This window comes from Marmota flaviventris, chromosome 3 (genome assembly GCF_047511675.1).
Source record: "Marmota flaviventris isolate mMarFla1 chromosome 3, mMarFla1.hap1, whole genome shotgun sequence".
Classification (NCBI taxonomy): Eukaryota; Metazoa; Chordata; class Mammalia; order Rodentia; family Sciuridae; genus Marmota; species Marmota flaviventris.
The window spans coordinates 52,608,260-52,634,850 of NC_092500.1; the positions used below are offsets into that span (position 1 = coordinate 52,608,260).

A 26,591-nucleotide genomic window follows, 5' to 3' on the forward strand; every position below is an offset into this window, starting at 1 on the left:
AAACAAGCTAGGGAATGAAGGCTCAAGAAAAAAAATCAGGTTGGGGATATAGCTCAGTGGTAGCGAGCACTCGCGTAGCATGTGTGAAGCCCTGGATTCCATCCCCAGTACTGCAAAAAACAAAACAAAACAAAAAGTTATCTTACCCCAGAGTTCTACCAACTTAGAGAGGATGATAAAACATGTTTTCTGAGCGATTGGATCTGGATATTCAACTGCTCCTTGTATAATGGTAATAAGCACTCGTTCTACATTCTCTGCACCTAAAGAGCAAAACCTGAGTTTAATTTAAAAAAAAAAACTAGAAAGGCAACCTAAAGCTCTCACTTAATGTATAATAATAAGTCAAAAGCGTTTATAAAGCTGATAAGGTCCCTTGATTTTTAATATTAACTAGGCATATAAATTTTAAGTACTGGGAAGATAATATTCTCTTGATATCCTGTCCCCTGGATTTCCTATATAACAGAATTACTTATGCTGATCTATTTAGTCCTGTACATTTTTAATTCCAAGATGATAAACTGGCCATCAAGATTCAACTGTCAGGGGCTGGAGTTGTGGGTCAGTGGTACAGTGCTTGCCTGGTATGTGTGAGGCCCTGGGTTTGATTCTCAGCACCACATATAAATAAATTAATTAATTAAATAAAAAAATCCATTGACAACTAAAAAATATTTTTAAAAAAGATTGAATTATAAGATCAATTCTGGTAAGAGGTCACTACACTATTTATATTAGTAAAGAAGCAATTAAGAATACTAATTTAGATAAACTAAATAAAAATCAATTTTAAGGTGCTGAACATGAAATTGATTTCTATCCTAAAAATAATGCAACGAGCTGGGATTGTGGCTCAGCGGTAGAGCGCTCGCCTGGCACGGGGGTGGTGGGGGTGGGACCCGGGTTCGATCCTCAGCACCACATAAAAATAAAGGCATTGTGTTGTGTCCATCTACACCTAAAAAAATAAATATTAAAAAAAAAAAGAATACTCATTTAAAAAAAAAATGCACAATTTTCTTAGAAATCAACATACAACTACTTCAAAAGTTTACAACATACAACTACTTCAAATGTGTTTACCTCAACTCACCCTTACGCACATAGATGTACAACTGTGACAAGGACTTAAGCAAATTGGGCATGGCATGCATCCCCACCTTGATTTGCTATAACTTCGCTCATTCCGCTGCCTGTGACTGTTTGCAGGAAGGCAAAGTAACTTCTCCGCAACATTTGCTTCTCTAAAGCAGCAGACTGGTCATTCTCTTCAGCAGGTCGCAGCAGCACTTCAAAAATTGCATGGAGCAAGGGCATAAACATCTGTTGTAAAAATGGGGATACCTGTATCTGAAGATAAGAAATAACTATTACTACCTCAGAAACAAGTAAGACATTCAATGTGAAACTTAGGAAATCTTTGAATTTTGTTATTGGGGAATGAATCTAGAGGTACTTTTATTTTGACACAGGGCCTCACTAAATTGCTAAGGCTGGTGGCCTTGAATTTGTGATCTTCCTGTCTCAGTCTCCCAAGCTGCTGGGAATAGGTGTGTGCCACTGTGCCTGGCTCAGGGAAAAAATTTTAAATACCCCTTCAGAGTTTCTATTTAGGAAATGGATGTACATAATTCAGTTAGTAAATTAGCAACTTTAAGACAGAATCTCTATAATACAAACATTACTAAAAGCCTTTAGATCATTAATTTCAGGCTGGGGTTGTAGCTGAGGGGCTAGGGTTGTAGCTCAGTAGTAAATTGCTTGCCTAGGCGTGTGAGGCATGGGGTTCAATCTTCAGAACCACATAAAAACAAATAAATCAACAAAATAAAAGTATTGTGTCCATCTATAAAAACAAAAAAAAAAACTGAAAAAAAAATTTCAGCTCATTTCCTATAGCTTAAGATTCAGGTTAAATAGTAGGTATTCACAATAAAAACTACCATGTAGTTTACTTTCAAATTTAACTCCCAAGAAATGAATTTTATTGCTAAACTATACATCAAGATATATGATTGGAATTCTATGATTTTTATACACCCTAGACAAATTACTTTACCTCTTTGTACCTCAATTTCCCCATCTATAAGATATAATTCCTACACTTAGGGTTATTATGAGGATTAAACGAGAAAATATGCAAAAAATGTTTTGAATAGACACTGAACTCAGCATTATGTTAGCCATTTTTATTAGCTATTTTATACCTGGTTTAAATTTCTTTGTACACAACTTTAGTAAACTGAAGTCACTTTAAACTCTTGCTTGGATACCTAAATTGCAGTTCTTCTTATTCACCTCTTTAGACATTTAGGACTCAATACTGTTTTAATTTGCTTTTCTAAAGTAGTATACTAGTAGTTTTCTCCCTCTCTCTTTTTGGGTAGTGCTGGGGATTGAACCCAGGGCTCTGTGTATACTACGCAAGTGGTCTACCACTAAGCCATATCCTCAGTAGCATACTAGTAGTTTTCTTCTGTTAACTTGAGTAGCTAAGATGTTTTTACCTTGACCCATGTGTCAGACAGGGTGCTAGATGTTGGGGAATGATAAAAATTTATATGACACATGTCCTCAAGTAATTCACAGTAAATTAAAAAGGGACAAAATCCAAAACACATGTGAAGATAAGTCTAAAGAGTCTTGGAGTTCTGAAGGTTTGTGGTACCTTAAATTTGGCCGTTATCTGGTTGATAAGAGGAATGAACTCCTGGAGGTCTTTTGCTTCACAGTCTTTAAGCATGTGTTCCGAGGCAGATGGGATAAATGGAAGAACTTCTTCCTCTAGGCAAATAATCATTCGGTGAAGGAAAGTGCGAACTCCACTTCTGAGAATATCTTTTTGTAAGGGGCAACTGAGGGCTGGCAAGAAAGTCTGTAAGCAGTCCAGATAAACTTCAGAGCAGCCACACTGTTTCACTGTCTGCTTGTTGCTGAAAGCTTTGCTGGTTCGACTACATAAGGAAAAAAACAGGCAACAAGAATTTGACTTTATTCTTCAAAAGTATTATGGAGTATTCAATACAATGCACAACAATCACAAAACTGACAAGACTTTTAAAAGTGTCTTTATTTTCCACATCATGATTTAGCTAATATGGTTATGGATGAACTATTGCTTCCAGTTATTATAACAAAATAAAAGGCTGAAATTAAATAAGTGAGATGTAGTTACTATAATTCCTCTTGTATGAGTTTATCTAAATGTTTTACAGAATCCTAATAAAGGGAGTGGGATTGTAGCTCAGAGGTAAAGCGCTCATCTAGCATGCTTATCTAGCATGCAAGAAGCACTGAGTTCAATCTTCAGCACCATACAAAAATAGATTGTGTCCACCTATAACTAAAAAATAAATATAAAAAAAATCCTGATAAAGTATGCTGAAAAGAAATACTATAGGACAATTTCTCATATAATTTCTAATTAGCAACCACTACAACTTTCATGGTATCACTGTTTGCCAATGACAAGTATGGGTAGAGAGAGAGAAATGGCTGCTTGGGTGGTCTTCAGGACACAATGGAACAGCTAAAAAGAGGCCTTAGTACTAAGAACAACTCAAGATGTTCCAATATTCATTAGTATACAAACACTTTAGCTAAATACACAATAAATTTATACCAAAAAAGTTCAGAGAACAGGGTTAAGAATTTAGATAGACATCAAGACAAAAATGTAGAATGGTACATGGTCTGTTCTCTTCTTTAGATAAATCCTCTACTTCATTGGATTGAGAAGAATAAAGTTTCAACAAGTCTCTCAGTAATCCATCTTTGGAAACACAGATGTGTGTGCCTATCCTAAACAATTCAAGTAAGTAATTCTGCTGTATAGATTTACACACTTTACAATTTTAATTATAATCATGCTTACCTGGCAAATCCAACAGCATGGTTGAGACAGTCAGCTAGAGATGCCTGCCTTTCTTCATCTTGTGCCAGCATCAATTTTTCTAACAGAATTTTAAACTTCTCCATTAGAGGAGTCAATAGATTCCTCATTAAGGCTTGCTTCCTTTCTGCTGGGTATTCACTATTAACAATCAGTACTCCAGCTGTCTCATAAATAAAGAGTTGATCATCACTGCTTAACAAGGACTGGTAACCATTTTCCTAGAATAAAATTTAGTCTTATTTAAAATTTTTTAAAAATTCCATTCATTTAATCAGACTGAGTACAAGAGGAACAGGGACATCATCTCACAGATCAAGTACCTTGAAGACAAACTTTCTCCCATAACCATACAATGGAAAGAAAACTGAATTAGAATTCAAAAGATCATGGTTCTAATTCTAGTCCTGGGCTGGGGTGCAACTCAGAATCCCCAGCACTAAAAAAAAAAAAAAAAAAAAAAGTCCTAATGGGACTTTGCAAATTATAATATTAGATCATTAATTAGCTTTCTTATTTCCTTTTGTAAAACTCTTATTTGTAAGACTGTTATAAGGCTAAACAGTTATACAGAAAGGCTTTGACTATTTCTATGCTATAGAAACTACTATTCACAAGAATGTTTAAAAATTTAATAAGAGCCAAGTGTGGTGGCGGATGCCTATAATCCCAGAAACTTGAGAGACTGAGGAAGGAGGACTGCAAGTTCAAGACCTGCCTCAGCAACTTAGTTGAGACTCTTTATCCTAAAATAAAAAGGGCTGGGGATGTAGTTCAGTGGTAAAGTGCCCCTGGGTTATATCCCCAGCACCAAAATAAATAAATAAAATAAAATATGATAAAATAAATAGGGCCTAGATAGAATGTAGCTCAATGGTAAAGTACCTGGGGGTTCAATCACCAGTACCAAAAAAAAAAAAAGCACACAGATCACACACAAATATAGAACATCAGTTATTTTGTAATAATAAAAATAAGACTACAAATGAAAAAAAAAATCTATTCATGCACAAGCAAATGTTCCATATACTGGTTTAATTTTTCCTAACAAGTTTTGTTATTTTTTACATTTCTGTACCCTGGCCAAGAAAAAAAGCGGGGAGGGATTAGCAGACTCTCTAGGTTCTTATACAAACTAATAAATCATACAAACCCAGTCTTAAAACAGATAATACAGAAGATTCTTTATAAAATAATTCTTTATGTATTGAGAGATGTCCCCACTTTAAAGTAATTAAAGTATTTATTAAGTACGTGCTAGGAATTATCTCTTGAGAATTGAGAACACAAAGATAAAGGATCTTGAAAAATATAGCGCACTCTAAGATGAACACTCAACTCTAATAAGTCATCAATAGTCAAGATTACAGTTTGAACCAGGTCTAACTATACAGTAAAAAAAGATAAAGTAAAGCCGGGCTCAGTGCTGCACACCTGTACTTGGGAGGCTTGGGAGGCTGAGTGAGGCAGGAGGATCGTGAGTTCAAAGCCAGCCTCAGCAAAAGTGAGGCACAAAGCAATTCAGTGAGACCCTGTCTCTAAATAAAATACAAAAATAGGGCATCTGTGGCTCAGTGGTTGAGTGTTCCCACCCCTTTCAAAAAAAGATATAGCCAAGGAAAATTGGCATGAACTGGGTGAAGTACTTTAATCCACAGGTTTTTGTAAAATGCAGGTAAAGATAAATTAACCACTAATTCTTAACTTTACTAGTAACTTAATTTACTAGTAACCTTTCATGCAGTGATGTTACATAACTCTTGAAACCTAAATACAGATGCATACTCAACAATGCATTATTTTAAATTTAACATTCTTAAATGGCACCTTTAGTAATAACTTTCATAAATTGAATGTTAGTATTTTGTTTTACACAAAACATAAGTTGGGGAGGGAAAAGGAGGGGATCATGAACTGAAAATGATTTTCATATAGGTATTAGTTTGTTGGGATGAACCCAACTACTACATATAACCATAAAGCTCTAATACTAAAAAACAAAACAAAAACAGAAGTCAAAGTGTACTTACAAAAGTAATGCAAGTTAAATTTTTGTAGTTAAATGAACATAAATTAGAATTTAAATGTTTTTATCCTAAGCCCGAAAATACACATACAAAAACTTCATATAATAGTAGCAGTTCCTAAGAATGGCTATACAACGGTAATATTAGGGAATAATTTGGAAGCTGAATTTTTTTTCTTCTCCATTAAATACTTCATTTCACATACAAAGAAATCAGACCATACCCCACACTACCAAATTTAATAAGTCTGTTCTTGATTCCTTTCCATTACTTTTTTGTTTACCATATCAAATTTTGGTAAACAGAACAAATAAACCTCACATACACATATCTTCCCTACTATCAGTTAAAGAAGGAAAAACAAACCAACCAACAAACAAAACCCACAAAGGCAAAAGCTAATGGTACATGGGCCTCAATGGCATATGGGGAAAATATTTGGGAAGGACAGATACTTACAGGTGGAGAAAGGGCTAATAAATCTTGTATTCTATTCAAAATATCTTCAATGAAAGGATTCATTTGTTTACTGAATAAGGCAAAAAAGAAAATCACAAGTAAGTATCAGTGCTCAAAAAACAACAACAAACCCCCCCCCAAATCCCTCTTTAGGACAGAACTAAAGTTCAGTTTGGTTTTGAGATAGTCTCATCTGACAATTAAGGCTAGCTGTGATTAATTTTTAACAATATCTCTATTGGCTCTTTTGTGATGGACTATCAAGATGACTTATGATCTTATAATCTAATAATAAAATACTTTACATGCCAAAAAAGGTACTAGTAACGAACACGACAAAATGGATTAGGTTAAAAATGCATATCCAAGGAATATATTTGAGCACATGAGAGAAAGCATTTGGTGAGTAATTGTGGTATAATTATCTGTTAAAAAACTAACAAATACCATTAGTGATAACCGGTGTTACCTACTGGAAGTACATAAACAGGGGACAGGAGATAAGAGCCTGGGCTTAATGTGCACAAAGCCCTGGGTTCCATTTCTAGCCCCAAAAACTTATGCAAACAAATCACCTGTTAGTTCTGGACAAAGTACCTGGCTAATGAGGAGAAGTCATAACATAAAAAAGGAATACCTAGTAAAGCATGCCTTAAACAGAGAGGACTAAATCTACCCCAGGCTCATGGAAAATAATTAATACATTTATTTCACAGCTTAAAAAAAAATGGGCTAACCATAACAGCTGAAATTTTACCCTTACTTGAGAGATTTGACAAATCTAGAAAACAGGTAAGCAGTTCTGCTCCGTACTTTAGCACTGGAATGCCGCAGACCCCTGTGATCTAAGAAAGCCATCTAAAGAAAGAGAGACACTTTTACTATTTCTGCATTCATTCAAGGCTTTTATTTCTGCTGTCAGGCTACATTTTTGTTCACAACAAATTTTACTTCTGAGGCCTCTAGAAGAGAGGAACCAAGAATATACAACTAATTTTATACAACAGAACAAGTTCCTAAGGACTTGTTTTAGAAGATAAAACTTTGGATTCTTCACAGAGGACACAGAGAGAATACTATCTGATCATTAGCTGCAAATAAGTCTATAATAAAGGGCATACTTACTAATACACATGGAATGTGTTGAGGTTCAACTGTGAAAAACTTTTCATATCTAACAACAGTTTCAAAGAACTCCAACGTCACAGATGTATGCTGATAGGAACTGACTCCTGATGTCACCAACTGGAGCAGGAGAAAGCAAGGGAACCTATTTTTATTTATTGCAACATTAAAAAGCAACAGTATAAAAATATAAGCTCTAACAATTAAGGAATGTCCATTAGCTTACAGTGAAAACAGAAATTTATGTTAAAAAAATTATCTTGAGTATACTTACAGTTCGCATCATATCCTGTAAAGCAGTAGCTTTTGAAACATCACCTGAGAAATGAGCACCATGAGATACTGGAAGAGCTTCTGCCAACATATACAGCAATCTTATTGCTACTTCAACTTCCATAAATCGTGTGGTCTGCCAGTTCCTACCAAGGTATAATATGTCTGTGAGATCTGAATGTATACTTTTTATACAACCAATGATGCAAAGGACAGTAACTCACCAACAAAAGCCTCTTTAATGATTAAGAAGTTATAGCAATTGTTAATTTTGCCAAGGATCAAAGTTACATCAAAAAACAAAAGATCAACAAATTATGGAAACAAAAATGCTTCATTTTCAGACACACATAAGTAACATGGGTTAATAAGTTATGTGATTATCGCTTATTTTAGACCATTAACAGGGATCGAAGGAAAGAAGTGGGCTCGTTACAAAAATAATAACAAAAACTTACTGCAGGGTAGAACTAAAAACTCTGCGAACAGAAGCCAGCAGTAACTCTGGTGAAACTTGAGCAAGTCTGTCCAACAATAACTTCAGTTGTTTTCTATACTCTACAAACATGGCTTCATCTTCACCCTATGATATAGGTTAAAATCATTTAAAAAGTTTAAAAGGCCTAGAGATTCAAATAAAACATTAAGTTCTATAGTTCTATAGTTTTTGTAACCTTCAAATTTTTATTTTTTCATCAATTTTTAAAATATAGAAATATCAATATGCTTAGTAGCTTTCCCACTCCTGCTCACTAATAAGTATTTCTGAACACAGGCCAAGTCCTCAAAAACTTACAGCCAGAAACAGTACAGGGAGGAAGTCAGGGATAAGAGAAGAGCCAGAACAGGTTCTCACTGGTTTCTGACACTGTCAGCCCCTTGTTCATTCTCTTTTTACCTCAAAGACCAGAAGTAATATTGTATGATTGGAGATATTATATATGACATCTCCCATGCTCTCTATTGGTCATCCACACCATTAGTGTGAATGCTTGAATAGAATATTTCAGCACATACCTAAACAGCACAGACCATGACTGAATTCCCAGCAAGCATTCAATGGCATTTCCATTTAATGAGAAGCTGATCCTAACACTGACCCTAGACATTTCTGAACAACACTAAGCCTCATTCTACCCTCCCATTCAGACTGATGTTTTGAGGCCTACTGACTGGGCCTCAATTTGTCATTTTTATTAAATACAACAAAGTAAGATATGACCACTGATAATATTGTCAACATTTTATGAAGTTCAATGCTATAAAGTAGTTTTGTTTTGATTTTTTCCATTTTCCTTTTTGCAGTGCTTGAGATAGAACCCAGGGTCTTGTGTATGCTAGGCAAGTGCTCTGTCTCTGAGCTATACCCCCAGCCCTAAACCACTTTGTTAATAGCTCAAACATCAAAAATGAAATACTAAGAGGTTTTCACTAATTTTACCAAAGGTTGATATCAATATAAACAAGACTACATCAATAATAAGACTACTTCAATCAAGTAGTTTGATTTTTCAAATACTGTTTGTTTCAAAGGACCTCAAGAAAATAAAAACTGGAAATGTTAATTTGCTGTACACAAACAAAAATAAAACTAATTTCTCTTTCAACACAAAAATCCTTACTTCATTTTCAAAGTTATATTCTTCATCATAAGTCAATTTTTTCATAACGGCCAACATGATTGCCTAAAATTAAGAAAAAGACAGCTTTTGTCAATCCTTTAATTGGATATAATTTGAAATTAAGCCACATTTCAAGGCAGAATCCAGATGAAAAATAAATTATTGGTTTAAAGAAGTATAAAGAAGCAAATTACCTCTACATTAGCTTTTTGCTGATCTGAAAGCACTGTAAGCTGTTAAAAAAATAAGGAATAATTTAGTAGGTCTCCTAAAATTATACTTGTTTCTTAGAATATTTTCCCCATCAATTAGGATCTTCTAAACATACATATGCATTTCTGGAGGGTAGTTTGGCATTTTGTTTAAAATATACCTAAGATCTAGTAATCGTCTTTCTAGTAAACCTGAGACAAAGACATGTAGATGAATTTGATTTTGAAAAATATGTATAATGCATTTGGCAAATAAAGAGATTACAAGATAGTAAATGATGGTCTCATCATTAGAAATAGCTCTTAAGAAAGACACAGCAGGATTACCAATACAATCATGCTTTCCATACTTCTAAAATTTTTCAAAGTATACATGCAGACATGTTTTAACCACTTTACGTTTATGTTAACTACTTTAAGCTTACCTGATTCATTTAACCCAATTGGCTCTCATCTAACATCATAATGTAAAATACTAATTCTTTAAAAAGCCACATGCTATTATATTTAAGTTTGTTCTGGAAACAGCAGGAAAAACTTTATTTGCAAAAATCACTTATAAGAAATAATGAACATGAAATTAAAATAACAAAACTAATTAATAATTTAGAAATACAGGTTCCAAATGAAAAAAACAAGACTATAATTATCAAACTTTTAGAATAGTAAATAGCATTTTGTCATTTGTTTTCTGACCTAAGTTTTTTTTTTTAACTTAAAAAAAAAAACAAAAAGCAGAAAATAGTAACTATTAGTAAATTTCTTTGGGTAATAGAATTATGGGTTTTTCTTATTTTCATTTTTCTAATCTGTAATTATCTGCTGAACAAAATGAATAAAACAAAGACTTACCTGTTTTAAAATATGAAGATAATCATAACAAAACCCAATAATGTTAGAGGAGATGTCATCATCCTCATGAATTAGTAGCTGCAACATAAGTGCTACTTTTGTTTCGATAGCTTGTAGTGCCTCTTGTGCATTCTTGATATCTCCATTCTTAATTAATTTACTCCAGCTAACTATCAATGACTGTCCCATTCCATTTACCAGCTTAGAAAATCTGGCCAGGAAGTCCACATCTTCTTCCTACAAGCAATCAAGACAGATCTCAATTTATAACCACCTACTCCAAGAATAAGAGGAGGAAAGCTTTGGTATGAGTCCAGTGCCAATTATAGGATTCAATCTTAAATTGATGTAAGACATTTAACAATTCTAACATTGTGACTAAGGGATTTTCAGAATCTGAATTATTCTGATACATTATTCACCAGTACTCTTTAAAGCAATTATTTTTAATGATTATAGTCCTATGGCTATTACAAACCTTATAAAAGCTTAAAAAGACCTGTTGCTTTACAACCTTCTCCCTAAACTGCTGAAATTTAGTAAACATCTAATAAAGCTAATGTTGCCACATTATAGTATGTGTAATAGATTCCCACAGTTCTTTCTGATACTATTTGATTCGGGCCTCAACTATCATATGAGGGCATAAAACTATTACAATGACGTGCCTCAGATCATTATCAGTGTTAAAGCCAAAATGTAAACTGGGTGTGGCACACACCTATAATCGCACCTATTCAGGAGGCTAAGGGAAGCCAGATTCCAAGTTTTGAGGCCAGCCTGGGCAAGTTAGCAAGACCCTAGCTCAAAAACCTAAAAGGGCTGAGGATGTAGGTCAGTGGCTGAGTACCAGTGGGTTCAATACCCAGTACTGGAAAGGGGAGAGCCAAATCTCAAATTTAGATTACCTCCATTATCTTTAAACAATTCTACAGAAAGAGACTCTACTCTATTTTATTATTATTTTTTAATCAAAGATTACTAATAAAACAATCAGTAGCCAGGTGCCCTTGCATGCCTGTAATACCAGCAGCTCAAGAAGCTGAGGCAGAAGGATTACAAATTCAAATCCAGACTTAGCAACTCACTGAGACTCTGTCTCTAAATAAAATACAAAAAGGACTAGGCCACATCGATGTTTATAGCAGCTCAATTCACAATAGCTAAGATATAGAACCAACCTATGTGCCCTTCAGCAGAGGAATGGATAAAGAAAATGTGATACTTATACATGATGGAATATTACTCAGCCATAAAGAAGAATTATGGCATTCTTGGTAAATGGATGAAACTGGAGACTATCATGTTAAGTGAAATAAGCCAATCCCAAAAAACCAAAGGCCAAATGTTCTCTCTGTTATGCAGATGCTGACTCAAGAAAAGGCATTTGGAGGAGGGGGGATGGGAAAAAAGAGTAGAATGAATTGGACATAATTTTCCTATGTTCATATATGAATACATGACCACTGTAACTCCACGTCATGTACAACCACAAACATGGAAAATTATACGGTTGTAGTCCATGTATATTATGACATCTCAAAATACATTCTATTATCACATATAACTAAACAAAAAAAGGGTTGGGATGTAGTTTAGGGGTTGAGTACAGCTCTCTGGTAGTATTACTATATTAGTACTACTACTATTATTATTATTAATAGTAGTTTGTTATAATTTCAAGGTCAGTTTTCAATATTTAGAAAACAGAAAACACTTTTAATATGTTTAACTTATTATCTCTCATTTGTTCCAACAATTTTCAAAATTTTGATGTAAATTTACTAACCTGGTCAATGCTAAAAAACCCAGCAGTCTGTAATACTTGACACAAGGATTCTACTAGCTTCATTTTATCAACAGGGTCCATTCCTTTATTTACAATTTCAAATAAACAGTCACATGCTTCTTCCCGTAGAACTTCTATTGACATATGACCTAGCAGCATATTTATAAACCTGATAGAAGAGGAAAAAAATACTTAAATTCTTTAAACTCATGATTTTTAGATACTGTACTCTGCTGTTCTATATTTTAAAAAATTATAGGCATACGTACCTATCATTAGCTATAAGGGATAAGTCTATCCAAGAGACATAAGCCCCAACTACTTCAAGGCACTGACATGTCACTTCTGAATTAGTATATTGATAATTTTGTAAGATTTGGTACCATGATTCCACCAGACTTGGAATGCACTGCTCCCTCATGGTATCTTTTATTAGAGTATTCCTACGAGCCTCCTAAAAAAAAACACCACCACATACAAAGTAGATTACAAAATGTTTGACACTGGAATATAGTTGTACACAGTAATTTCCTCTACACTAAATTTCCAGACTTATTAACACATTCCCTGTAATGGTTTTCTACTTATCAGCTCTAAAATCACATCCTGTGATTCTTTGTATTTCCTCTTTCTATTCTATTCCTCGGTAGCAGACTTTCTTTCTTACTAAACATAAACTATAAATAAGCATTACTTAGAAATCTTAAGCATGAGATAAGTTAGTTCTCAAAATTGGGTAAACACAAAACTAAAACTATTTAGAAAGTGGCAATAATATAAATGCATAATACCCTCTACTTTAAATACTTTGGTTACAATGATCTTCAATTATACACATTTGAAGCTATTTCTGTTGTGTCCTTTAAGAATAAGGTAAAAGTTATATTGGTTAATAAACAGAGGAAGACTAAGATGATGGGTTATGTGATAAGAAGATAGAAGCCAACACTGACATTTCATAAGCAATGTTTCTTCCTTGCTCAGGGTCCATACAGTAGCATTAAATGCAGACTATATTTTTCAACAAACTCACAGGAGAAAAATCAACTTGTGTATTTCACTGGGAAAGTATATGCCTACTTTAAAAATCCCAATGTAATACTCTAATTTCAACATATATCTTTTAAGAAATCAGGTTTAAGTTCCTTTGCAACAAAATTCAAAATGCTCGGTAAATTTATAATCATTCATAAGGCTGTTTGTCTAAAGGAAAAAAAATTCCCACTTTTTTTTTTTTTTTTTAACTATGTGGTCATTTTCTCCTACAAAATCTACATTGAAAACTAAAAACTGATGTGAAGTTACTTGCCTCTGATGTATGAACCACATCACGATCTACCAACTCTGAATCAATAGCCATGAGGATTCGGAGGTACAGATCTACTCCCCTTGGATTTAGGTCCACTACTGAGAGAATGTCAAAAAAAAACTTGGGCCATTTAGTGAGATATTCTGTAACAAAAAGCAAGGCGAAGACTTGGGCTGCTTTATTTCGTATAAAGGTCTTCTCCGGTTGGGGATTCAGCATCTGACAACAGAAACATCCCACTAAATTAAACAAACAAACAAACAAACAAAACCCCGCCCCCAAAACCCCCAAAACATCATTTTCCCACTGATCACGTATAAGCAAAACCCCACAAAATTTCAACATGGTCCATATTAGCAGTGAAACAAAATTATATCAAAATTATGAAAGTATTTAAGTGACTGGCCAGAGAACAATCTAATAAATAAAGGTTTTAACAGTTACTTCTCATTTTTACATTTTTAAGTTTCATATGCAGTTTTAATTATTTGTATAATTTTTTAAAAAAGAAAAGCTTCAAATATTTTCCTTCTGTCTTCTCTTTGAGGAAAATAAAAACCTCTAGCAACACAAACACTTTATATGTTAAAATTGGCTATAATTAACCAAAAAGAATATGCTGTGGCTAAAGAACTCTGCTGGCCCTTTGAAAAAGGCCCTTGGAAAGAGACTGTCCAGGAGAGTTCACCTTTAGGAACCAAACAGAAAAGTAGCTTTTGTCAAGGAGTAAAAAAATAAATGAAATAAAAAATAATAAATTATTTTTTAAAACCAAAGTTACTACAATGTGTCATGGAAAGTATAACAGTTTGTTACTGACAGAATTTTAAAGTAATTGCTAAGTTTCCTTCTACCCATGATCTTCAAAACTAACACTTTTAACATAAAAAGTTGAAAATCTGATCATTTAAGGCTTTGAAAGAAAATTTTACCTGAGCTTGAAGCCAAGATATGAGCGTCTCCCTAATTAGTTGTTGTTGAACAGTGGTTAGTTCTGAATATCTGTTCAAAATAGAGAAGAGAAAGAATAGTGGCTACATTTGTGTGGCTGTCTGTGGTTTTGAAAAGTAAGTCTCATATATTTGAAAGGAAAAGTCTGGGTAGCCCTCAATTATGTAAAGTTTCCTAGAATAAACTGTTAATGTCTCACAACATTGCTTCAAAGAAAAGAGGGATGAAGATGGCAGACAGGGCATCATTATCCATCTTTTATAGCTACATAATTTTTCAAACAAATATATCCATATTCTCAGGTCTGTGGTCTACTGAATAAACCAACTGATGATTCTTTATTTTTCCTTAATTAAAGCAGGAGTTTTGAATACAGGTGCTGCCACTCTACTCAAGTTATTATTTGGAAACAGGTCTACTGTTGGTTCATCTGGTTTCTCCAGAGAAGTTGGAATTCTAGATTTTTCTATGAAATGTCTATTTCTATATATAATCAACTAACTTGCTTTGGGATAAATCAAAACCTAATTTATTTTGAGGACAAATCAAAACATTTATAACCTGGATATAACTTATACATTGTTAATTTACAACCTATATTATGATCTCCTCACGGAAGGAAAAACCAAATAAAAATGACCTCACCCCACAAGTCTGAATAAGAGTAGTGAGTAAAAGACCTACTTGTATTTAACTTGATGTTCTAATACTTGAAAGCAGAAAAACTTTATGTGATCATCACTGCAAAAGCAAAGACAAAAGCAAAAAAGAAAATTAGATAAAGAGAATATGAATTGGGGAAAACAAAAGCAAAATTCATGAATAATAGCTGAAGTTTCTCAAACTAGACCTTGTGACTTATTTTCTATTTACTGATCTTATTATAACATTCAAATCTGTGTAAAAAGCTAGTAGAACTCTAAATACTATATATAATATTCAATATTTCCATTAAATCTGGTAATCAAAATAACCAAAAACTTTTAAGATGTACTTTAAATATAGTGATTGATAAACAGAAGGGCTTCCCTCTAATTCTAGATGTTAAGATTTCTGGAACAATTTTGTTTACAATAGGTTAGGTCTACAAAAACGGTACAACAGCAAGAGAATGAGTCAAATCAAAGACCATCTAATTCCCACTTAAAATTCAACCTTGCCAGGTGTAGTGACACAACCCTCCCAGTGGCTCAGAAAGCTGAGACAGGAGGACCACAAGTTCAAGGCCAGCCTCAGCCTCAGCCTCAGCCTCAGCAACTTAATGAGACCCTGTTTCAAAGGAAAAAAAAAAAAAAAAAAGGGCTTGGGATATATAGCTAAATTGCTACTGGGTTTACTTTCTAGTACCACCGCCACCCCCCAAATCAACCCAAATCAATTCTGTCACAGACAAATCTACAGTAGGGCCACAAAGACTATCAGTCTAGCCTCAAAGTTCATATAGCAAACCAAATTATAAATATAGGGGCTGGGGATGTGGTTCAGTGGTAGAGTGCTTGCCTGGCATGCCTGAGGCCCTGGGTTCAATCCCCAGCAATGGTGGTGGTCGGGGGGACCCACAAACAAACACATTACAAATATATTACCATCATAAGATGGCAGCAAAAAATCAACACATGCCAATTATCCACTTCCCACAATCTCTGTAGCAGTGATATAGAGTTTTAGTGAGCCAGCCATAAACTGTGACAAAAGTCCTTTTAGCATCCAACAATCTGTTCACTCAAGATGCTTGGTTTAGGCCTGGCTTAGTTATGGAACAACTTTTCCTATGTAAAGTAACTGGTCAAAATAAGAATGGAGATTCCATCTTAATTTAGACTATATGAATTGACCAAACAAAATAATTTCATACACAAAAAGACATAGAAAATTTTTTAAAAATTAGGTTTAATTAGTACTCTTCTCAGACCTTAGGTCTTTGTTTTTATTATAGATCACACTTCAACTTTCACTGAATTATGTAAGGATCACATTTTTCCACTCAAGGAATAAACTAGGGGGCAGTCTTTAATTAAAAGTCATCTCTTAATTACTCTAAGACTAAGATGTTCTCAAAATCAGTTTTCACAAAACTCAAACATTGGGTTTCAGCTATCAAACAAAATGACAGAACAGCACTTAAACAACTCCAGCCAGGAGGCTGTCACTAACCCCATGCACTTCCATTCCATCAGTGACCTCTTTGTTTATTGGTTGTGTTTCCCACAAGTCACACAATGCCAGTTTTATTTCTTTTATAAGAAAGTAACTTAACTATTATATAAGCTGATAAAATAAGTATAATTAGAGTTCCTTTTTCTTTCTTTTTATATTTTATTTTTTTAGCATGTGTATAGTACTGCGGATTGAACCCAGGGCCTCAAGCATGTCAGGCAAGCACTCTACCATTGAGCCACATCCAGAGCCATGAGAATTCCTATATCTGTAAAAATTAAATTGACTGCTTTAGAGGGACTACAAATAAGTCACATCACAGCTAGACATGGTGGCACGTGCTTGTAATCTCAGCAGTCTGAATTGACTGAGGCAGGAGGATCACAAGTTCAAGGCCAGCCTGGGCAACTTATCTCAAAATAAAAAGGAACTGGGGTATAGCTGAGTGGTAAACTGCCCCTGGGTTCAATCCCCAGAACTCCTCCTTCCCCCAAAAAAGTCACATTGCAGGGGGAAAACCTTATACGTATTTGAAGTGGGTTAGACAATTCCTAGGAATCTGCTCTCATTGTGCCTCAGTCTATTACAGAGACCCATGCTGGAAATAGTAAATTGATGGACTATGGGTGCAATCCACAAGGATGAAGTAAATGCAAGTTAACATACTTTAGGTTAAAATCTAAAACTCAGGTATACACCATTTATGATCACCCTCTTTACCAACTTTTTAGAAAACTCAATTAAAATTCCCAATCATGAGATAAGGAAGTTTTTTCTGCAGTCTATTTCAGCTAAGACTTGCTATCAGGTACAAAACATACATATAGCAAAGGACAGTTTTACTCAAAAGTCAGTTCTCAAATGGCCCAATTTTTGGTTCATTATTTCTCATTTCTATACTAAATGACTGTATATTAATGGTTTTCTAAAAGGCAAGTCACAAAATGCTTTTATGAAAACCTTCCAAAATAGATAAATCTAATAGTCCTGTTATGTTCACAGAAATTTAAATTCTTTCATATGTCATATAAATTTTGTTTTAATTACCTATATGTCCTCTGGGCTAGAGCCTCTGCACACACCTGCCAGGCATCTGGGGATATCTTTAACTGCTCAAAATAGGCCAGGGCCTGAAAAATTATAAAACAAAGAAACACATTTAGAATAGTCAATCTCAATGCCCCATTAACACTGAACAAAATATTCTAGGAGTAGTAAATCGATAACCAATCGGTGAATTTAACATACTCAAACCCATTTCCTTAGAGTCTAGGAGACAGCACAATAGCACTGCAGACTTCACTGGGCTATTAAGAACTGAGAGAAAAAATGTACAAATGTTTTCATCAAGTGCCATAATACTGAGATATATGCAATTATAAAAAGGCACAGCAAATCTGCTACTAAAGAGGTGATTTATAAAAGATAATATTTTATCTATATTATTTGATCTACTGTTACATAGGACAGTATTTCAATTCTTCAATTATATCATATAATTCCCTTAAAAATATTAAAATTGGAGAATAATTACATGATATGAATTTTGGAAATTATTGAATAATTGAAAAAGTCAAAGCTGTTTCTCATTCCTCTGTTCATGAATCCAGCCCTTGTAATCAGAGAGAATATGTACTAACAAAGAGCAAAAAGAGCAAGTGCACTGAGCCACGTCTCTAATTTTTTTTTTTTTTTTTTTAAATTTTGAGACAGGGTCTCACTAAGTTGCTTAGGCTGGCTTTGAACTTGAAATTCTCCTTTCAAATTCAGTCTTGAAAACTCGGTCTTCCTAGTTGCTGGGATTACAGATGTGCACCACTGTGCCCAGAGCAAGTGCATCCTTGTATGGATGCAGAGTTAAGTCCATATGCTACTAGTAGGCAAGTGGGAATTATGTATGCCATGCTTTTCCATCAGTATATTACAATAGATTCAGGGTTCACCTATAAAAATGGACCAATAATGTAACCTTAACTTGCGAAGAGTATCTCAAATAGCCAAGAAAATTATACATAAATTAGAAATACGGCTAAATGACTTAAACTAATTATGAACTGATGCAACTTTGATATGAAGTAATGAGGTAGAGGAACATTAAGCATTAGAACATAATTTCAATTTGTCAGAATTAAAAAAAAATGTTTTGTACCATTAGTGATGAAGTTAATTTAGCAGTTTTCATCAATGATTAAAAAAACTAAATATGAGAATATACCAGAGTGCATTACATGGATGGCAAGAATAAGTATTATTTTATATAACTTTATTTATATTTGTGTACAAGTATACATGTAAACTGAATCAAAATGTAAAATTATTTTTTCTTTGGGTTAGAAGTAAAAGCCACTATATTTATATTTAGGTGACAGTTTCCTCTACTTTTATGAATGTATGAAGGAAGGAGTGGATTGAGTGGATTTTCATACACAACATTAGTGGTTGTTTCCATTAATGAAGATGAGCTGAAGATCAAAGCTACTTTAAATATAAATGTGGTATTAGAAGAAATATATTTGGGTTTGCTCCCTCCCCTTCTTCACAGCAGGAGCTCTTAAAAACCTTGGCATTGTAGAATTATCTATTGTTATTTATAATGAGTTCCTCAGGAACACAACAGAACTTATGCTAGAGGGGACTTAGGGTGGAGCCTCTGAAATAGCCTCAGAATGGCTAAGTGATGAAAAGGTTGGTACTTTCAGTCTCAAACACCTATCTCTGAGAAGCAGAGGTGGAAACTGGAGACTAAGCTCTATACACTTTTTTGTATTATTTATACTCTAAGCTCTCTATATTTTTTGTTATTTATTTATTATTTATCTTCCAGAATGCACACACTGAAGTGAAGGGAGGAATGTTAGCTTGGAGAGGGCAGGAAAGCCTGGTGTCCCTTCCTTCATACCTTGCCCTAGGCATCTCTTCTTTTTGGCTATTCCTAGTTGTATTCTGTGTAATAAACTGACAACAGTAAGTAAATGCTTTCCTGAGTTCTGTGAGTCATTCTAGAAAATAATCAAACCTGAGGAAGGAGTCATGTGAGCCCTCAACTTATAGTCAGTCAACAGAGCGAGACTTGAGCCTGTGACTTGTGGGGTCTGAACCTAATTCCTGGTAGTGTCAGAACTGAACTGAATTATAAGACACCCAATTGGTATCCATAGAGAATTGATTGTGGATGCTGGAAAATAACCCAGAGTAATGGCTATCTTCAGAAATTAACAATTTAAGAGTCCAGGCAGCTATGAAAGACTCTTAAACTCAGTTGTTTTCTAACAGCAGTCTGTGAAAACTACAGTTTTCTTTATGAATACCAAAGGTCCAGGACAGGGGATAAGGTGGAAGTCAATTACATATGTTGCATTGCCACCTAATAATTCACTCCCACGACCAAAGTAGGTAATGGCTTACCTGCTAGAATTATTGCTAACATAATTTTCTTTAAATAATAGCAGGCTTTAAGCTAAAGGTGGGCAGTGTATTTTCAAAAAAGAGGTGAGGGAAATAACCTGAAAACTTTCAATCTTTGTGCTGTGAATCCATGTATGATTAGCATTTAAAAAATATATTTATTTTTTAGGTGTAGTTGGACACAATATCTTTATTTTATTTATTTATTTTTATGTGGTGCTGAGGATCAAATCCAGGGTTTTGCATGTGCTCTACCGCTGAGCTAAAACCCTAGCCCCTACCAACATTTTTTTTTTTTAATGATGAAGACGACCTAGCCTTCATCACCTACTTCTATCCCATACCTTTTTCCTGCATTTAAGTGCCAACAGAGTCAGTTCAGCTATTTTTACTGCCCATACAGAAAACAGAGAAGTACAATTGAACAAGTGAGTAACTGGGGTTAGCAGACGGTCATTTATCTAACCACCAAAAGTGATCAATTCCCACTATTCCTGAACTGTAACCCAGGATTATGAGAATTCACTATTCCTTGATTCTTTCTTCTTCATCCTAATTATTTCTGTTACTTGGGTTGGTTTAATGGGCCATCAAATTAAGCCTGGACCTGGACGTTTAAAATATCCTATGACAGAAAAAAACACTTTTATTGATGAAAAAAAAGCACAACTCCTGTATTAAAACCACTAATAATATATTGATTTTACTTTTCTAAAAAATAATGGCAAAATTTTTAAAATCTGTTGAATACTGGAACTTAATTTAAAAAAAGAAATCTTTGTTTATACATAGAATAAATGTATATAATCTATTAATGTCCTAATTAGTTTGTCAGATATCTTAAAATGGGCCAGGCATTTAAATCTCAATTCCTTTTTATTTATTTTTCTGTATCTGGAGAGCTACTTATTGAACAGTAGAAGCATGCACTTATGTTAAAAACTACTTTAATCTTTTTTGTTATTTAAAAATGTTTGTACTTCTGCTGGGGTTGTAGTTCAGTAATACACTGCTTGCCTAGCATATGTGAGGCATGGTCTGGTTCTCAGCACCATATAAAAATAAAGGTATTGTGTCTTTAAAAAAAAAAAAAGTTTGTACTTAAAAAAACAAAAATGGCTATAATATCTAGTGAGATTACTAACCTTGGTTAGGTCATTTATAAAAAATACTCTTTGCTATGAGAAGTAGGAAAAAAAGAGAAAAAATGCCTCTTCTTCCTCTTATGCTATACTTCAGAAAGCCCACATCTTTAAAAAATTACAGGCTTGTTCTTTAGATGTCTTATTATTCAGCTATAGTGATTACAGTTGTAGGTTTCATTATGTCTAATTGTCTACGCTTATCCAAAAATCGTAGCATTCTTAATGGATTCCTTATCATGTAGTAATCATTTTATATGACTTAAAACACGGCATATCCTAACTGCTTATTTACATGTCTGCCTGGACCAAATAATAAGCATAGTAAATATCAGTAATACAGTATTAAATAACTTTGAAAGACCAAGCCAAGCAATGCGATGTTTATAGAATATGCATGTTTACTACTAAAATCCATTGAACAATCTTCTCTCTGCATTACAACTTCTAAATAATTAAAAATAATGACTAATGTTGCATAAAGTCCTACTTTGAATTACATAAGATTTTAATACTTTGGTTTAATCAACTAAACTTAAAATAATAGCACTTTCTACATTAAGAACACACTTGCATCAGATTTGTTTGCGTCTCTTCATTTCCACACAAATTAGACCTGTATCATCAAGGGCTGGGGCTGGGGCTCAGTGGTAGTGCACTTGACTGGCATGTGAGGCACTGGGTTTGGTTCTCAGCACCACATATAAATAAATAAAATAAAGGTCTATCAACAACTAAAAATAAACAAATAGAACTTTATCATCAGATATATTTTTTATTCACATTGATAAATGCATATTTGTGGTAACATGCTTTAAAAAACAATAAAAGACTAACTTACCCTTTGTCTAAAGTCTGAATCAGCATTTGGATTTAGCCCTAAAAGAGCCTGTTCATCCATCCCTGCTGTTATACTTGTAGTTTTCTGATTATAATAGGCGTGCCCTCTGATCCCGCAGAAGAATCCACAAACATCTGCACATAAAAAACAAAGGTGCAAGAAAACAATATTTGATAAACAAAAATAGATGCTTACCCTGAATGTTACAATAAATGATAAAAATATACAAAGATGCTCACAAGTTTTAACAATCTTTTGAAATTTACCAGATTACAATTAAAGGAGCCCAAGTCTTAGAAGAATTGACCCTGTTAAATACTCTGCTAATGTGTAATTTCTAAAAACCTAAGTGTACTATTAAAGTTCTGAAGTTATCTTATTCTTCAAAATCTTTAATAAAGCACAGAAAGTAATTATTTTTTATTATTATTTAAACAGCTGAAGCCATCTAATGTGTGCAGTGTTGCTACTTATTATCTCCAGTACTTAAAATGAAACTGTCAACTGTATTAGGTTAAAAAATGACAGATCCAGATTATTTTGTTATAGTAATCATAATAATTTCCCTACTTCAAGTCACCAATACTATAAACCTTTAAAAAAAAATAGAATGTCTGATCTCAAAGTTCAATATTCTTACTGGTATGTTTACAAAGTACTGCAAGAGAAGTTGAATGAGAAAGGAAAAAGAGTTAAAAGCCAGCTATTTAGCTTTTGAACAATGGATCAGTTCTACCTTCTACCTCTGCAAGAGCAGAAATCTAGTCAATTCTAGAAATGTATTTCAGAGAAAATTTCTAATAGTACATACAAAAATTCACAAACTGAACTGACTACTCTTATTTAGGGTCTTTTCTTTTTGCTGGGACACTTGCCTAGTATGCGTGAGGCCCTGGGTTCAATCTCTAGTACCACAAAACTACCACTACCACCACCACCGAAAATAAAAAAATTTAAAAACCCTCTAGAAAGTAATCTATTTCTTCATACTCCAGGTTCTAACATTCTCAAATCAGAACACAGTAAGCTACCCAGGGCAGCTTAGTTCTTAATGGACTGTATATTTATTTGAGCAAACTCTAAATGATGTGAAAATAACATCATTTGTCAAGAACTATAAGACAGGGAAAACAGGCTTTACCTTAGAAAGCTGTAGGGTTTTTTTGTTTTCCAAATTATCATCACCAAAGAGAACCTAAAGAGGCTAAGTGACTAATTGGAGGGGAAGGAGATACTGTCTTTTAGGAATGATGTAGCCAGGATCAAAGCCAAGTTATAGGCTATGGGCTGAGAATCTTGGAGAAGGAAGCTCAATCCTTCTCTTCCAGTTCATAGCATACCTGCAGACTAGAGAAGAGCAATGTAAACTTCCATTGTCTTCAGAATTAAAATCCAAACATTTTTGAATGACTCCTCACCATTCTAAACCCCAACCCAGCAAGACTCATGACCCTACATTACATGGCAGTTTTCCAGTGATATTCTGCCCTGCATCTTTGCACACACTGCCCTTTTCAGTTACTTAGTTAGCTAGTTTGTCCTTCAGATTCAACTTAGAGGTCATCTCTTTCAAGAATACTTCTTTGATTCCTTTTGTCCAACCCTTCAAATTGGATTAGATGCCCCTCCTAAGCATTGCTGTGTTGTCACTGTCAGCTTACTAGTTTTCTCTCATTTACCTTAAAGAGCAAAGGCTGGAATATTTACCACTGTGTTTCTAGGATGTGGAACACAGGTTTTGGATTTAAAAAGATCTGGGTTCATAACCCAATCCTGACATTAAAAAAAAAAAAAAAAAAAAAAGCCTCAGGAATAACAAAACCTAAGAGCTCTATGAAAGGCAAAAGGCATCTGCTTCAAAATTGCAACAACTTCAATGACACAAAGTATGTCTGGCACATAGTGGGCCCTCAATAGGTTATTAATTCAGAGGTAGACCCACAGGGAATAGGAATCACTTGAAACACTCTTAAACTAGGACATCAGCATCTTGAAGATGGGAAAACAAAAAAAAGATGTGCACTCCTCGCCCCCAAGCCAAAAATGTCAAGAAGAACTGATTACCATTCCCCTGAAAAAGGCCTCTATGGAGAGAAAAGACATTTTCTATGAAAATGAGTTTCTATGAACTCCAGACAGAAATACTACAAGGAACTTCATGTAATTTGCCACGACTTTAGAGCAAACTGCTTAAGCTTGTTCACCTCACACTGATACCATCAAAAGGGAAAAAGGAAGTGATCCTAAAGAAAAACATGGTCAATAAACAACCTAAGGAAACAAACTTGTTACAGTTGTCAGTAAAAAGAATACACCCAAGAGAAGGCACTTGAATAACCAATATGTAAGGGAATAGAATAAAATACTTAAGTGTGTGCGAACAACTGAAGAGCTACACCCCGAGCAAAAAGGTAATGACGACCTTCCTAGAAAAAAGACTGGCATGACACAGTCGTGCAGGTGTAAACATTTGTTACAATATGGCAAATATTTCAATTACACATCCTGCAAAGGCTGGGGACTTGCAAGGCAAGCAACACACTTAAGAATATTATGCCCTAACTTTTCCCAGAGAGTCATTATGTCGAGAATCAAATAGTTTGGAAAAATTCCTCCACATCTACTCAAGACTGTTTCAAAAACTAGGGCTTAATCTTTCCAGCCTTTTAACATCACACCAACAAGTCGCTTTAATAAAACGCAACTTCCCCCAGTAACAACTAATTAGTGCCTCCAAAATGTACTCGTTTTTCTGGTTACAGGGGATCATCATGCTTCTCTACTCTTGCAGGATTGTGAGGAAAGGAAGGGAAGAAATAAAGTGTCTGTGCTGGCAAATTATTACACAGAAATAACAGATTTTTTTTTCCTTTTTGTGCGGGGTGGGCGGTGGGGAATCAAGTTTAAGGTCTCTGCAACTGAAACTGGTGGGACGCGCTGTAACTCTATAAACGGGTCTGCGGAGGGGCACAGGAGTGTTGGTCCTCTTCGGCCGGCCTCGCCCCCCATCCTTTCCCCGGATCCCTCCTTAAAACTACGCCTCGTGGCAACTCGGGTGATGAAACACCAGGTAACTGGCGGCCACGCACTTAGGACACGGGACGCACTCCGCGACAAGCGGCCACAACTCGTACCCACCCCCATCCTGTCCGCCCAGCCTTGGGGCGCACCGCCATGGAGGGTCCCCGGCCCGCACCCCTCCACGGCGTCAGTGCTCCCCCGGACCAGCCCACCCTGATCAACTTCCTCGCAACCACGCGCGAACCAAGCCGGATCCAGGTCCCGCCACCCAAGAGCCTCGAGTCACCTTCCCTATCACTCCATCTCGTCTCCTCGCCTGCACTCCCGAGGGCCGGTCAGCGGAGTGGAGCGACGCCGCACGCAGGCAGCGGGGCGAGCGGCCCTCGTCCTTGTCGCCGTAGTCCTCCGCCACGGCCGCACCGCTAACGCCGGAGACCGTGCTGGCCGGGGCCGCGCGCCTCTCGCGGCTCCGCGGCTCCTGGCGCCTTCTCTTGCGTGGCGCGGAGCAGGCAAGCTAGCAAGCAGGCGGGCGGGGTCGGCGCCCCAGGAAGGGAAAGAGCGCGAGGGCCGGCTAACGCCGCCGCCACCGTCGCCGCTGAGTCAGCGCGAAGCGCGCTCCCAGAGCCGGTGCCGCGCGGGCCAGCGCCAGCAGCCTCATGGAGTGTGCGGGCGACAGCCTGCGGGCTGGGGCCGAGGGCCTACAACTCCCAGCATGCAATGTGCAGGCGGCGCTTCCGGGCGGCAGGGCGCATACGCGCTCCTCGCAGCTCGCCGGGAGGCGGGGTCGACGGGTCTACGGTGCATGCTGGGATGGGGCATCCCGGTGCGGCGCCCCCCGCCTCCTCTACCCCGTTCTCTCAGTCCGAGGGAGTGTCTGTGCTGGTGTCTAGCTGCGGGGTCAAGTTCCCTCTTCCTGAAGAGTTTTGTTAAGTAGTTGATAGGTTAGAGGACTGAGTTCCTGAGATCGGGCTGACGTGGTTCAAACCACGTGTCAATTAATCCCTTTTCTGTGATTCCACGTGTCTGGAGTCCATGAGCGTGAAGATCTGATGAGTTCACTTTAAACATACATATCTATTTTGTAAGAATGCCTATTCATCGATTTTTCTCCGTTGGTACTAAGAGTTGCTTCATTTATTCGGTCTCTGAGTTATTAATTTGTTAATGCTGCAAAGAGGCAGTTGTAGGCTCCAGCCCCCTCGTTTTGAATCCCAGTCTTATCCCTCAATAGCAGTTGACCTCAAGCATGTTACTTTGTACTTCAGTTTACTCATCTGTGAAATGGTAAAGTAATAGTAACAACCACAGAGGGTGATTGTTGAGGATTGTTTAGACGTGTTCATCACACAGGTGCTCAATATTTAGGTTTCACTGTTGATTATTCATTATGTTCTGAATGTAGGCTGTATGTAGGCACTGAGAGTGCAGCCTACAAACAAAATTTGGGAGGGAAATGGGAAGAGAAATAGAATAAAATTTGTATAGCAACAGCTACATTTATTTAGTGACTC

At 35.7% G+C, this 26,591-nt stretch overlaps 1 protein-coding gene across 1 annotated transcript in view; it reads right to left on the bottom strand.

Moving 5' to 3' along the window:
• Xpot (exportin for tRNA) overlaps window positions 1-25,760 on the bottom strand; it is a 39,221-nt gene extending 13,461 nt beyond the window's left edge. The window contains exons 1-20 of the mRNA XM_027925740.2: window positions 25,367-25,760; window positions 22,060-22,193; window positions 17,719-17,801; window positions 15,199-15,255; window positions 14,496-14,565; window positions 13,564-13,782; window positions 12,524-12,708; window positions 12,255-12,423; window positions 10,466-10,702; window positions 9,596-9,634; window positions 9,402-9,464; window positions 8,238-8,362; window positions 7,781-7,925; window positions 7,507-7,626; window positions 7,145-7,239; window positions 6,382-6,451; window positions 3,878-4,116; window positions 2,672-2,957; window positions 1,164-1,353; window positions 147-263 (exon numbers count right to left, since the gene is read on the bottom strand). Of these exons, the coding sequence (XP_027781541.1) occupies window positions 147-263; window positions 1,164-1,353; window positions 2,672-2,957; window positions 3,878-4,116; window positions 6,382-6,451; window positions 7,145-7,239; window positions 7,507-7,626; window positions 7,781-7,925; window positions 8,238-8,362; window positions 9,402-9,464; window positions 9,596-9,634; window positions 10,466-10,702; window positions 12,255-12,423; window positions 12,524-12,708; window positions 13,564-13,782; window positions 14,496-14,565; window positions 15,199-15,255; window positions 17,719-17,801; window positions 22,060-22,119 (2,569 nt within the window). The 5' untranslated portion in view covers window positions 22,120-22,193; window positions 25,367-25,760. The remainder of the gene's footprint in view (window positions 1-146; window positions 264-1,163; window positions 1,354-2,671; window positions 2,958-3,877; window positions 4,117-6,381; window positions 6,452-7,144; window positions 7,240-7,506; window positions 7,627-7,780; window positions 7,926-8,237; window positions 8,363-9,401; window positions 9,465-9,595; window positions 9,635-10,465; window positions 10,703-12,254; window positions 12,424-12,523; window positions 12,709-13,563; window positions 13,783-14,495; window positions 14,566-15,198; window positions 15,256-17,718; window positions 17,802-22,059; window positions 22,194-25,366) is intronic.
• Between the last annotated feature and the right edge of the window lie 831 nt (window positions 25,761-26,591).